The sequence below is a fragment of the Kwoniella dendrophila genome, chromosome 3 (assembly GCF_036810415.1).
Source record: "Kwoniella dendrophila CBS 6074 chromosome 3, complete sequence".
Lineage (NCBI taxonomy): Eukaryota > Fungi > Basidiomycota > Tremellomycetes > Tremellales > Cryptococcaceae > Kwoniella > Kwoniella dendrophila.
Window position 1 is genome coordinate 532,307 of NC_089478.1, and position 13,519 is coordinate 545,825.

General features: G+C 35.8%; 4 protein-coding genes across 4 annotated transcripts; 2 read left to right on the forward strand and 2 right to left on the reverse strand.

Moving 5' to 3' along the window:
• Positions 1-538: 538 nt before the first annotated feature.
• L201_002516 (uncharacterized protein) lies at positions 539-2,699 on the reverse strand (the record flags this gene model as incomplete). Its single annotated transcript, XM_066218292.1, has 8 exons — positions 539-1,069; positions 1,151-1,243; positions 1,314-1,390; positions 1,455-1,585; positions 1,655-1,903; positions 2,036-2,134; positions 2,264-2,386; positions 2,536-2,699. The coding sequence occupies 8 exons, from the start codon at positions 2,697-2,699 to the stop codon at positions 539-541; spliced, it is 1,467 nt and encodes a 488-aa protein (XP_066074389.1).
• A 1,117-nt stretch (positions 2,700-3,816) lies between these two features.
• On the forward strand, positions 3,817-4,717 carry L201_002517 (pyridoxamine 5'-phosphate oxidase; the record flags this gene model as incomplete). The annotated part of the gene is made up of 2 exons (XM_066218293.1): positions 3,817-4,481; positions 4,609-4,717. 2 exons carry the CDS (start codon positions 3,817-3,819, stop codon positions 4,715-4,717), a joined length of 774 nt encoding a protein of 257 aa, XP_066074390.1.
• A 344-nt stretch (positions 4,718-5,061) lies between these two features.
• On the reverse strand, positions 5,062-7,698 carry L201_002518 (uncharacterized protein; the record flags this gene model as incomplete). Its single annotated transcript, XM_066218294.1, has 6 exons — positions 5,062-5,885; positions 5,928-6,117; positions 6,196-6,541; positions 6,622-6,712; positions 6,781-6,904; positions 6,985-7,698. 6 exons carry the CDS (start codon positions 7,696-7,698, stop codon positions 5,062-5,064), a joined length of 2,289 nt encoding a protein of 762 aa, XP_066074391.1.
• Positions 7,699-8,603: 905 nt separating this feature from the next.
• Positions 8,604-13,179, forward strand: L201_002519 (uncharacterized protein; the record flags this gene model as incomplete). The annotated part of the gene is made up of 27 exons (XM_066218295.1): positions 8,604-8,772; positions 8,865-9,349; positions 9,413-9,500; positions 9,559-9,640; positions 9,707-9,780; positions 9,857-10,037; positions 10,104-10,123; positions 10,195-10,292; positions 10,343-10,367; positions 10,425-10,450; positions 10,512-10,596; positions 10,653-10,670; positions 10,735-10,809; positions 10,875-10,888; positions 10,942-11,020; positions 11,072-11,151; positions 11,209-11,468; positions 11,528-11,630; positions 11,689-11,732; positions 11,787-11,841; positions 11,902-11,921; positions 11,978-11,987; positions 12,045-12,113; positions 12,183-12,196; positions 12,261-12,389; positions 12,445-12,842; positions 12,926-13,179. 27 exons carry the CDS (start codon positions 8,604-8,606, stop codon positions 13,177-13,179), a joined length of 2,955 nt encoding a protein of 984 aa, XP_066074392.1.
• Positions 13,180-13,519: the final 340 nt, after the last annotated feature.

Consider the following 13,519-nt stretch of genomic DNA (forward strand, 5'->3'; position numbering starts at 1 on the left):
AAAGGTCTTCCGAACTGTGAATCCTTTTATGCTACTTTCAGACTCAATGCTATATCAAAGGAGAAAGACATCATCATGAACCGATCTTTGGTACATATCAAGAGGACCTGACGGTACGAGTACCACTTAAACAACCCTTTGATAGATTGAATCACAACACACCAAAAGGTCGGTTGCAGCCAGAGCCAAGCTTAGGATTCACGAGGGTTTCTGTATCGATATTTCTGAATTTATATATACATGCCAGCAAGGTCCGTCTTGCAGAAATAAAAGGATACAACAATATAATTTCGGAAAGCAGAAAAATAAAATGATAAACATAGCAACACAGGTATTATTGTAGCAGATACAAATGACAATCATGTAATTTTAGCTTGTTCAAACGGTAAGCGATAAATGTAGCACTATAGGCCTAACAGAAAACACTAAAACAAAAAAGCCACTAAATTGAATTTTGAGAATGTGACACATAAATGAATTTAAGCTGATGAAAGTCTCGTAATGAGCTTTTCTTGAATACTGTTACTATGCTATTGAGTTATAATCTTAATTTCCCCATTAATCCTTTAACTCCACCTAAAACATTCTCCACAGAGCTTTTCCTCGTAGTTTCAGGTCTTTCTTGACTTTGACTTGTATCCACTTGTAGCTGATTTGAATCATCGTTTTTACTATTATTCAAATTATCATTTATTTGTAAATTGCCGAAATCTTTTTTCCCTACTCCTGATCCCCCATCATCTTCTTCTACTATCCCACTACTTATTATTTTGATTTGTTGATAAGCTTGGTCTGTAGAATCTTTACCCGGAGTTTGAATTTCATGTTGATTCTCTTCATCAGCAGTGAAATAATCATGTGAATCTGACATTGGTTCTTCCTCTGTCATTGATAATGGTGTAACAACTTGATTACCACTAGAAGGCGTTATAGGTGATAATTTAGGCGTAGGTTGATTGGATCCAGATGATGTAGTTGTAGATGTGGATGATGTCGATATGGATGTGACGATTGAGCCTGAACGTGATGATTCTGATGCGGCTCGAAGTCTATTTGTAGCTTGAACAGCCTATGAGATACAAAGGATTGAATGAGTATTGGATATTTGGCTTAGTACAAAGTCTGAATTGGAGATGATCTGAAAACTCACTCTGATTGCCTTCTTCCACTTCAGTTTAGCATTTAGAGCCGGTATGACTGCGTCTGAAAGATCGTTTTCTGTAGCTTGACCCTGTGTCATCCACTAAATACTTTTGATTAGCCTACGTGCTTGGAATGAAAGTTTGGACTAATGCAAACAACGAAAAGCTTACAGGATGTTTTAGGGCTTCAGCCGATGACATTCTTTTCTTTGGGTCTACCACTAGTAAAGCTTTTATGAATTCTTTGGCTATTTATGGGAAAAGAGATCAACTTCTGGTTTTGGTATACAAACTGGTTAAAAGAAAATTTACCAGTAACTGAAACTTTCTTCCAATACCTCTCATGAAACGTTATTCTACCTTTTGTCATTTCCCTCAATAAAAGGTTCTTATCTGTTTCTCTGAAAGGTGAATATCCACAAAGAATAGTATACGCAATGACACTATCATTTGTTTATATATTAGTCTCTTCCACTTGAGCAGACTAGCATAGTAAGAAACATATAGCCTACCCTATACTCCAACAATCGCATTTTACACCATGACCAGTACCCATTAAAACTTCTGGAGCAGCATAACCGAAACTACCTGCTGCATCTTGTAATTCTTCTTCTGGAGTTTCCAAGTGTTTTGCAATACCAAAATCCGCTATCACAATTTGAGAATTCGGTTCTTTTGTTTTGTAAAGTATATTTTCAGGTTTTAAATCTCGATGTACGATTTGATGTGAATGTAAATATGATGTTGCTGAACATACTTGTCTGGAAAAAAAAAAGTTTGTTATTAGTATCAACTCGAATCATCTGACCACGTCGTTAGGCGATCCCGGATATTCGAGAAATGCCATTATAGGAAACAGATTAGGCATATTTGGGAAAGTTATACAAACTCACCTTATACAATCTAACGCATCTTTCTCGGTAAATTTACCTCTTGAAGATATTCGATCGAATAATTCACCCCCTACTGCAAGTTCGAATGTAAGATAGAATCTAGAAATGGGATTGAAACGTATCAACATATATAGGTCAAACTTATTTCAACAATTGTCTAAATACCAGATTTTCTACCTTTGACAAAAATTAGAAGGACGTGATAGTAGGTGAAATATCAGAACTCACTTGTCCCGTGATTCAAAGTGATCCCATACATGTACGATATTAGGATGGTCCAGACCTTTCAGTACATTGATTTCATCCATCACAGCTTGTTCATTGTCTTTGACCAACTTTTTCGATATTATCCTGTGTGATGGGAAAAAATCCATGTACGTTAGTATACCGATAGTACAATGTATAACCGTGTATCCTTCCGTTCACGATGAAAATCCAAGGACAGTTATAGGTGATACATTCGAAACGAATACACTAGAGAATGTATATGTCCAACTCACTTCAATGCTACCTCCTTCTTCTCACCTTCCTTCGGCGTCCAAGTTGCTCTTACGACTTTACCAAAACCACCACGACCTAATAATTCATTCAATTCATACTCCTTTTTCTTTTTGAATGAAGGCGGCTGCGATAACATATGATCACGTATATTTGACAAATTCATCTTGATTGGTAAATCAGATACCTCGATTTCGTATAATAATATTGAAGATGGAAGATGTGGAGCTGATATACAAAAATCTGCTGATCAGGTGAAGATGAGAAATGTTTCTCGGTTTTATATCGGTACACAGATCGTCGTATGCACAGACGTAGTTTTTGAGTTTGATATGAGGAGGTGTTATTACTTGATGATAGTATATTCTGTGTGATATGCTTGTTATTATGAAGTGTAAGGATGCTATATATGACAGTGATAATAATTTTCAAGAATTATGGATAAAAGAGTGTGGATGCATTTATGATATTACGATTTGTTTACGTTAATCTTGTGTGATACCAAAGTGATGCCAGAAATAGATAAGTTTGCAGGGAGATCGATATCGATGTAACCGTAACTTAGAGACAATAGACCGCATCTAGACAATTGAGCTAGGAATTGCGGTAAAAGCGTTTTTGATCACTTCAGTCTCATGGTAGTCTTATTCGCACAGCTCTAGAATGCAGAATCCTTACTACATACTTAGCGAGCAGCTAGAAGACTCGTAGTTGGGTTTCCGCGCAGCCAATATCAATCTTGCTTGTGAAGGATGTCTACGTAAGTCAAACAAAGTAGGAGATGAAATACAACAAAACGTTCTTTGACGCGTTAAACCCATTTGGCATTCTTAGCTCAATTAATGGGCGCCGAATTGAACGGATTTCCAAGCATGCTTGCAATTGTCAATTTGCTAATATGATCTTGAAGCTATCAAATATCTCATGCTTGTAAAGCCCCAGCTGGAGCAGCTAAAATGGCTATTAATGATCTTATATATAATCTCTTGACGATGATGTTCGGTTTTATCCGCAGGTTGAGATGGTTCTGACGTTATTACTACGTTTGCCGGTATGAGTGGTGCTCATCCATCGCCGATCACCTCATCACATCATCTAGAGATTACTTGTCTGTCGCACGAAATTATCCAAAGTTATTTTCCATTCACTTCATTGATATATACATAAAGTCAATTTGAATTCATATGCTGTCTATATCGAGGACATCATTATACAGAGCTACATCAATTATACCTAAACAAGCAAGATTAACCTTCATCCCTACAATCAATAAAAACAGAACAATGGCATCTTCTTCAGCTTCGAATTCAGTTCAGCATTTATATGGTACTCCTGCACCACAACCATCTAATGGTGAAAAACAATCTAATACAGATGGAGTAGAAAAAGGAATTGAAAACATAAAATTAACATCACATAATCAATATAAAACACCTAGATTACTTCGTGAAAATTTAGATGAAAATCCATTAAAACAATTTAATGCATGGTTTTCTTCAGCATTAGAACCTAAAGATGATACTCCAGTAGTACATGAACCTGAAGCAATGACATTATGTACAGTAAATAGTAAAAATATACCTTCATCTAGAATTGTATTATTAAAAACAGTTGATGATAAAGGTTTTATCTTTTTCACAAATTATAATTCAAGAAAATCAAAAGAATTAAATGAAAATCCATATACATCAATAACATTTTATTGGAGAGAAATTTCAAAATCAGTTAGAGTTATAGGTAAAATTGAAAAAATTTCAAGAAAGGAATCAGAAGATTATTTTAAAACTAGACCTAGAGGTAGTCAAATTGGTGCTTGGTCTTCTAAACAATCAACTAAAGTTGAAGAAGGTCAAGTTCAAAATATCGTAAATGAAAAAACTAAAGAATTTCAAAATAAAGATCAAATTGATTGTCCTGAATTTTGGGGTGGATGGAGAATTGTTCCTTTGTAAGTTGATCTAAATCCGTTCCATATATTCTGCCAACTTTTTCGTTATACGTACTTGAAGTTCTAGTGACTGTGATATCTTACTGATGTGATGTCTTCACACCCTTTCACCCTTTTACCCTTTTAGCGAAGTCGAATTTTGGTCAGGACAACCTTCACGGTTACATGATAGATTCAGATATACAAGAGAAGAAGGTTCAACTGGAGAATGGGAAATTAACAGATTAGCGCCTTAGGTGTAAACCCAAAAAGAGCATGCAAGATGGAAGGGAGAGAGAAAGGTTTATAAGGAAACATCAGAATATCTTGAACACCTCAGGCGATATGTTTGCAGCTGGACTGGATTGACTCTTTTATTTCATTGCGAAATTGAGCTATAACCCAATATAGGATATAACGGATATTATCGAAACAAATTACACTTTAAGAATTATCACAGGGAATATAGCTAGCTAATGAGGGCAAAAAATCATGTCATGCATAAAAGGATATCCGGGCTACGTCTATCAAAACGAACGAGATTCAACTGAATAAATCCAAAAGTACAAAGATTACCGCTATGATCTCAGAACTATACTAACTAATCACTATCCTCATCATCATCATTACCTAAACCTTGTTTTTCTTTAAAAGATTTTTCAATTTCTAATCTTTTCTTATCTCTAATTTTCTTTTGTAATCTCATATAATTACCTAATGGTGTATCTTCAATTTTACTATTTTCAAGGAATCTATCTAATTCAGATCTATCTTGAGGAGCGAAATTAACATTTCTTCTTTGTTTTTCAATAAATTGTTTTGTTAATTCAAATTTATCAATTAAATTTTTTAATTGTGAAACAATTTTTGGTGAACCAGCTTGATTTTTTTTAATATTTCTTTTTAATGTAATTATTATAGGTAAAATTAATTCTGGGAAAGAAATATTTAATGATAATATTGAATGATATTCACCTAATAAAAAAATCAATTCTTCACCTAAATTTTCTTGATAGATTTTAGTTTTTGGATATGTTGAAGGTGATCTTATTATATATTCAAAATCTAATGGTTTTAATGTAACTTTTTTTGGATTTGATTTTTTAAATTCATTTGAATTTAAAATTTCTAATAAAAAAGGTGATAATGGTATATATACTCCAGTTTTTGACATTATACGTAATAATGAATTTATTATATGAAATCTTAATGGAAAATATCTTGATGAAGGTAATAATCTAATTACACCTAGACTAATTTGTGTTAAAGGGAAAATTAAAGGTTTTAATGGTGATTCTAAACCTGAATTATCTTTTAAATTTTGTAAAGATGCTGAACCACTTAAAACTTGTGACCAAAAATCAATACAATGTATAAATTGCCAATTATAAACTGATTTAAATGCTTGTTGATGATCACCACCACCTTGACCTTTTTGACCTTGAACTGTAGATTTATTACTTCCACCTGTTGTTGATGATCTAACTACATTTCTTAGATGTACAGCTAACATTCTAATAAATCCAAATGCATGTTGATATGATAAATTCGGTGATAATTGGTATAACTCTGATGCAGTATTTTTCATCAAGTTGATTGAAGGTAATGTATGTGGTGTTGTATTTCTTAATGGTGGGAGCAAGGATCGATAGATGTTCTACAAGTATTTCACATACATCAGCTACCATCAATCACAATATATTCGAAAACTACTTTAATCACGACCTCAACTCACTCTTAAACATAAATCTTTTACAGCATCATCACCAATAACGAATAATTTTCTTATTGATAAAAACGATGCAATTCTAACTTGATCACTTGCTGTACCCCATAATTCTAATAAAACTTTTAAATATGCTCTTAAATGTTTTCTTGCACCCATTATCCAAGGTAATAATTTCGTTGATTCATTTACCGCAACTAACAATAAAGATCCTGCATCTTCATCTTGATTTGATCCTGATGATAAAGATGATGGTGTTGAAGGTAATGATTTGATTAAATGTAATAAAGTTGAAAAGTGAGATAAGATAAGTCGATTTAATGATTGATTAGGTGTTTTAGGTTGTTGTAATTTACTAAAAAAAAGTTTATACGGATTTAGTATTCTGTGTTATACAGAAACACAATAACAACAAGTATATCAATCAAAACTCACATTCTACCATTTGCTAATGTTTTATATGGGAAATGGTGAGCTACTACTACAGGTGTATATTTTAAGGCAGTAACAACAAGCTTGTTAAATACTAAATTGATATCAACAGAAATTAGCTTATCATCCTATATCGTCCAGGGCTCTACCGGCTAAACCCACCTTGAGCACTATCAATAGAATATTTAGTATCTAAACCACTTCCTTGATCTCCATCATCTTCATTCATATGTGCTGCTGCACGGAACGCCAATAAAGTTTTTCTCAATGATCGAATAGAGTGTTGCTTTATGTGAAATGATAAATTGTAAGTCAGCCATCGCGGATACAAGGCTATATTTGTTTCTCAAGTAGACATATACTCACTTTGAGCATACCCTCTTGCCAACCTCTCAACATTTTACCATTTACACTAATTTTCTTTCTTTCCTCTTCGTCTTCATCTTCCATATCATCTTCATCTTCATCTTCATCTTCCTCTTCCTCCTGTTCATCGTCATCACTAGCCATTTCTTCATCTTCATCTTGTTTACCTTTACCTTTACCCTTTGATGATTTTACTTTTACTTGACCTTTACCAAAATCTAATAAATCTTCATCATTTTCTTTTAAATATTTAAAGAATTCAGGATCATTCTTTTGTAAATCTTTCATTGCTTTTTTCATTGCTTCTTCATCTAATAGATCTTCTTCTTCATCATCTCCTTCTTCTTCCTCTTCCTCTTCATCTTCATCATCAGAATTTAATTCTTCTAAATCTGAATCATCTGCAACTTCAGTATCTAATCCACCTTTACCAAATAATTCTTCAACTGTTTTAGCTACTCCACCAGATTTACCACCTAAATTTGAATTACCAACTTTTTTAGATTCTCTTTCATCATCTTCATCATCATCATCTTCTTCTTCAGCTTCTTCCTCAAGATCAGATTCTACAGCATTACCACGTTGTTTTTGTCTTTGTTGTTTTCTATCATCTTGTTTTCTTTTTGATTGCTGCTTTGATCTTCTATTAGCTATTTGATCTTTTAATTTACCAGATGAAGCGAATTTTTTAAATGCTTTAGATGTTTTAGCCATTTTTGTCTAAATTTTGACTCAGCCTCAGAGTAGTACTAACTGAGCGAAAATTAAGTTGACTATGCAGTTTTATCTTTAAAAGATATACGTTAAATCAGTAAAAATATTTTGTTTTCATAAGTTCGACAGGCATTCAAAAAAAGTTGAAATCCATCTGCTCGTGACAAGTGGAGGTCACCGATGATGCTAATAAACATACGTAAAATGATAATGGCTGGATGGGATTTTAACCCAGAATTGCCACGTAATGTCGTCACCAATGTGAAATGTAATTCCGGTGGAGGTTGTCCATCAAAATACTTTTTAGTCAACCAGGTACTAGCTTGGTTCCTTCAGCGATGGTCAGATGATCAAACTCATACCTTCTATACCTTCTCTCATATGATTCTACTATTTACTCATGTTCCCGTAATCATCGTACTACACTCCGCCGGCTGAACACTCACTCTTTCATGACGGGATCATCTGATAAACCTTTTAAAACAACTAAAAATGACCAATCCAAAGAGGCGTTTGAACAATCCCGTAATTTTCGCTCAAGCTATATTCGAAATTAGACTAGTAGCGTTGTGAAAGGAGGGATCGTCATCCTGTGAATCTACTATAGATGAATAACTGGTTGATTGTATTTTACACAACTACCATGTGTGTTCTCAGAGCTAATCATTCGATTCCTAAACTAGCGAAATGATAACACATGTAAACTTGTTCGTATTCACGTTCCTCTTAGGGGAGGTCAAAACAGGTCAGATGTACCTCGTGGGGGATTATTGACAAATGATGGGATTCAAATGATCAGTAAATACACATGTCAAATGTACTGACTAATTTCCACTTGCTTACTTCTCTCCTTTACATTTCTATTCACTTCGCTGACATCGCCGACTATTCATGGCTTCAGCAAGATGAGATTATCAGCGATTTTCACTTCATTAGCTTTACCCTTGGTATCGCTTGCTATACCAGTATCAGAATATATCTTACATGCTAGAGACATTGGTCAACTAGAACCTGGTACAACGCCCGTTCTAAGTCAACAAGCTGCTTTCTCAGGTGACATAACTAAATGTCAAGGTCAGTCTTTTCGATCATTATCTGTAATTCAGCTCAACAATGATGCAGGGCGGGCAGACAGTAACAAGCTGACGCGATATCTCGTGATATAGGTTATAACGTTGATAATACCCAAACAAGTGATTCAGGTGGACTATTAATCTATCTTACGTTGATCAATAAATGTTCAGCTTATGGTACAGATATAAAATCATTAACTGTTTCAGTAGAATATGAAACCGAATCAAGATTACATGTACATATGTATGATAATGATTTGAAACAATATCAAGTTCCTCAATACGTTCTACCTAGACCTGGCGGTTCTTCATCATGTAACAAAGATAAAAGTAATTTAAAATTTGAATATAATCAAGATCCATTTGAATTTTGGATAACTAGAAAAGAGGATAATGCAGTTTTATTCGATACTAGACAAAATAATATCCCGACATACAAAGAATCAACCCAAATTCAAGGTAATTATAGTAATTATACTGTATTACCTTCACATCCTTTGATATTTGAAGATCAATATTTACAATTATCGTCAGCTCTACCTAAAGATGCGAATATCTTCGGGTTAGGTGAAGTTATAGTGAGTCTATGAATCTTCAGCTATTAAACAGTATTGATGGTAGCTGATATTCGTTGACGAAAGGCATCTACAGGATATATCAGAAACTCATCAGCCACTGTACAGACTTTCTGGGCTAGAGATGTAGGTGATCCAGTAGATGAAAATATGTGTAAGCTACCTTATCGTTCTTGCCTGTGAGAAAGGTCATAGCTGATTTGTCTATTTAGACGGTGTACATCCTATGTATATGGAAGTTAGATGGGACGAAAAGAGAAATAAGTTAATGTCACATGGTGTATTCTTACTGAAGTGAGCTTGACTGAGCAACTCTTTCCTAATAAAAAAATACATCAGTACTGATAATCCGTTGATTAGTTCAAATGGTATGGACGTGATCCTTCGAGATGGTGTAATCGAATACAGAGCTATTGGGGGAACTTTCGATTTCTGTAAGCAATTCTGCAAAAATACAATATTCCCCCTTATTAAAAGGGCTGACACAGGTTTTGCTTATCGTCGTTTAAGACTTCTTCTCTGGACCTTCACCTAACGATGTAGCAGCTCAATACGCTCAAGCAGTCGGTTTACCTCAAGTGATGCCAGAATGGTCATTCGGTTTCCACCTTTGTCGATGGGGCTATACATCTGTAGTGGATACTAGATCTACAGTTACTAGAATGAGAGAAGCTGGTATTCCTCTTGAAGTGTAAGTCTTCTTTGCACAATGTTACTTCGCTTTATTCGCTAATTAGAGATCTATGCTTGCCAACAGACAATGGAATGATATCGATTGTAAGTAACCAGCTGCACCAAGCACTGGATCTGGATGAGTTGAGACAGCTGATATTCTCCATCACCGATAGGGATGAGAGCGTATCGAGAATTCCAATTCGATCAGAATTACGCTCCTGATGATTATAGAGCATTTGTAGACGAACTTCATTCGATGAATCAACACTATGTGAGTCATGATAATCTAGATATATTAAGCAGAAGCTGACAGAATGGTAGATCCCAATCATTGACGCTGCAATTGGTGAGTTTGATCTACGTCCAGCGCACACTTGATGGTAGCTGACTAAACGTATATCAGGATATCTGTATAATGACTCCGACGTGGTATGTGTCCGGCACTTGCTGTGCCCTACACTTTGAAATAGGAAGCTAACGTAGAGACCAGTTTGATGTCTATTCTCGTGGACATGAGCTCGATGTATGGATGAAAAACCCTGATGGAACGGAATACGTTGGAGCAGTCTGGCCAGGTATGTCAGCTTGACTTACTATATGAGCATACTAGCTGATATATATTGATATCCAGGATTCACCGTTTTCCCTGGTATGTTACTCGCCTTTCCCATATCTCCTAACAAGTGATGATGTTACTGATGTTTCATGAACAGACTGGTTCAACCCAAAAATGCAACAAGTATGGACCGAAGCATTTTATAACCTCAGTCAAGTGGTGGATTTCGACGGTAAGTCGAGCTTCAACGAGATACATATCTTTGGTAGTGTTCGCTAATTTAATGTCAATATACAGGTATCTGGCTTGATGTAAGAACGAAATTACTATCAATTTGTTACTAAGTAGCTAATCCATGATATAGATGAACGAACCCTCTTCTTTTGTCGACGGTTCGGCGACAAACTCCACTATTCCTATTGAGGACACCTCAGTCGTACCTCGTGAGTTTCGAGTATTGTCCTATGTGGTCACTGACTGTGGATGTCGTCTAGCGAATTATACTCCTCAAGCACCTCCGACAGATTATCCCGAGGGTTATTTCCCCAATGTTTCCGGACCTAGTGGTAACGTGGTAGGTTTCTTTTGTTTCTCCTTATTGAGATTGATCTTGGACTAATCGCAACTATAGACTGTTGATGGTCAATTGACTTACGGACAAAATGGTACTGCTCCTAAAAACACTGCACTTCGAAGATCTTTCGCCACTGAAATCGCATTTGAAGCGAGAGATTCGTCATCTCCACCAGATTTACCAGCTAATAATCCTGACATTCCATATGTCGATGAACCACCTTATCCAATCCGGAATCAAGCTGGAAGATTATCCGCCAAGACCGTAAGTCCCAATGCTACTCATTATGGAGGTTTACAAGAATACAATGTACACAAGTAAGTCATACCCCCTTACTATACTGTGTAGCGATAATCATTGATCAAGATATAAATAGTCTATGGGGAACGATGGAAGAGATACATATGCATGACACTCTCCTGGATCTGAAACCTGGTAAAAGGCCTTTCATGGTGGCTAGATCCACCTTTGCTGGTATTGTAAGCTCGTCTCTGAAATCATACAAAAATATTAACTGACAATGATATTCCGTTCCAGGGTCGTAAAACGGCTCACTGGCTTGGAGATAACTACTCTACCTTGTAAGATATCGTGGCATCGAATACAAGTGTATTGCTGATTTAATCGTTCCATAGTGCTTATATGAAGAGATCTATTCAGGGGGTTTTGCAGTTCAACTTGTTTGGTATCGTAAGTTCTTTTCCACTAAGAGTCTCGTATGTGGATTACTAATCCAACATTATCGCTCAGCCTATGGTTGGACCTGATACGTGAGTTCATCGTTAAATATGTTGCGTACTCTGCTTATTATGTCATTTTTTTTCAGCTGCGGTTTCGTGAGTACTGTAGTTGATATATCATTGTGACGAAACAAAAGCTAACTCCTCCTGAAGAATGGGAATACGGACGAAGAGCTTTGTAATCGATGGATGCAATTGAGCGCTTTCTTCCCCTTCTACAGAGTGAGCTTATCGATAGTGCCTGTTTCGTTATGTCAGATGGTTTAGCTGACAGAGTTTTACCGATAACAGAACCATAACACCAAGTAAGTTTGATTACGCATGTAGCCCCAGAAAGAGAAACAATAGCTAATGGGATACGCATCTCAGACTAGCACTTTCCCAAGAACCTTATAATTGGGACTCTGTAAGAAATGCAAGTATCAAGGCTATCAATGCCAGATATGCTTTGTTACCTTATTGGCAAACCTTATTCGCCAAAGCTGCTGGATACGGAGAGTAAGTTGATCTCTTGGGGGGAAAGCAGTATTGACACTGATCATTGTTTTTGCAGACCACCGGTCATCCCACTTTTCCATGAGTTTCAAAATCCATCATACCTTACTATCGATTCACAATTCCTGATTGGACCCTCGATATTGGTAACACCCGTTCTTCAACCCAATGAATCCAGTGTATATGGTATTTTCCCTAATGCAAACGGAGTATTCTGGGTAGACTGGTGGACTCACACAAAAGTCGATAATTCCAAGAAAGATAATATTAGTATCTCATTACCGTTAGGTGAAATTGGTGTACATGTCAGAAGTGGTTCTGTGTTATTATTATATGATCAACCTGAATACACAGTTAAAGAAACTCGAGATGGTGGTTATAGTATCCAGGTAGTTTTGGATGGTAAAGGTTACGCAGAAGGTGATGCTAAGATTGACGATGGAGAAACTTATCCAGGTAAGCTATCCTATATCTACGCCTTCTCTGAAAGTCATCATGTATCTAGCAGCTGACAACATTGTTTGTAAAATATGTTTTAGTCAACGAATTAACGTGTTTAACATTTGTTGCCTCAGAAAACTGTTTAACCTCAACTCCCAACGGTAATTATAACATAGACAACAAATTGAAAAGAATAGTCATCGTTGGCGTATGGAACAAACCTTCAGTAGCTTCTCTGAATGGAAAAACTATCGATACTAGTCAAGTCAAGTATGATGAAAAAGTCGGTAAAGTCACTATAACCAATGTAGGAGGTGATTTAAATCAAGGCTGGACTTTGAAATGGGAATAAGGGAAGCGAAATGGTAATATGGACATTTGAATCTATGCACTCTTTCGCATATTCTGCTGGAACAAATTACTCAACTATAATACTTTGATCTATATTCTCTTTGGTACTTTCCGTGCCCTCGTTTGTAACGATATCAAGCTATGCAATTTTATGTATGAGTACAGGAGAAGATGCATTGCTGCTTTACGCTTAGCTTGAACTGTTAAACCTAATCGTTAAGCGGAGATCGCCGATACTGATTCCAGAACACGTCACACGTCACACGTAAATATGGACGGCAAATGTTCAGCAACGATGATATGTCATGATATCTTATGGCAATAACAAAAGACTTCATGAC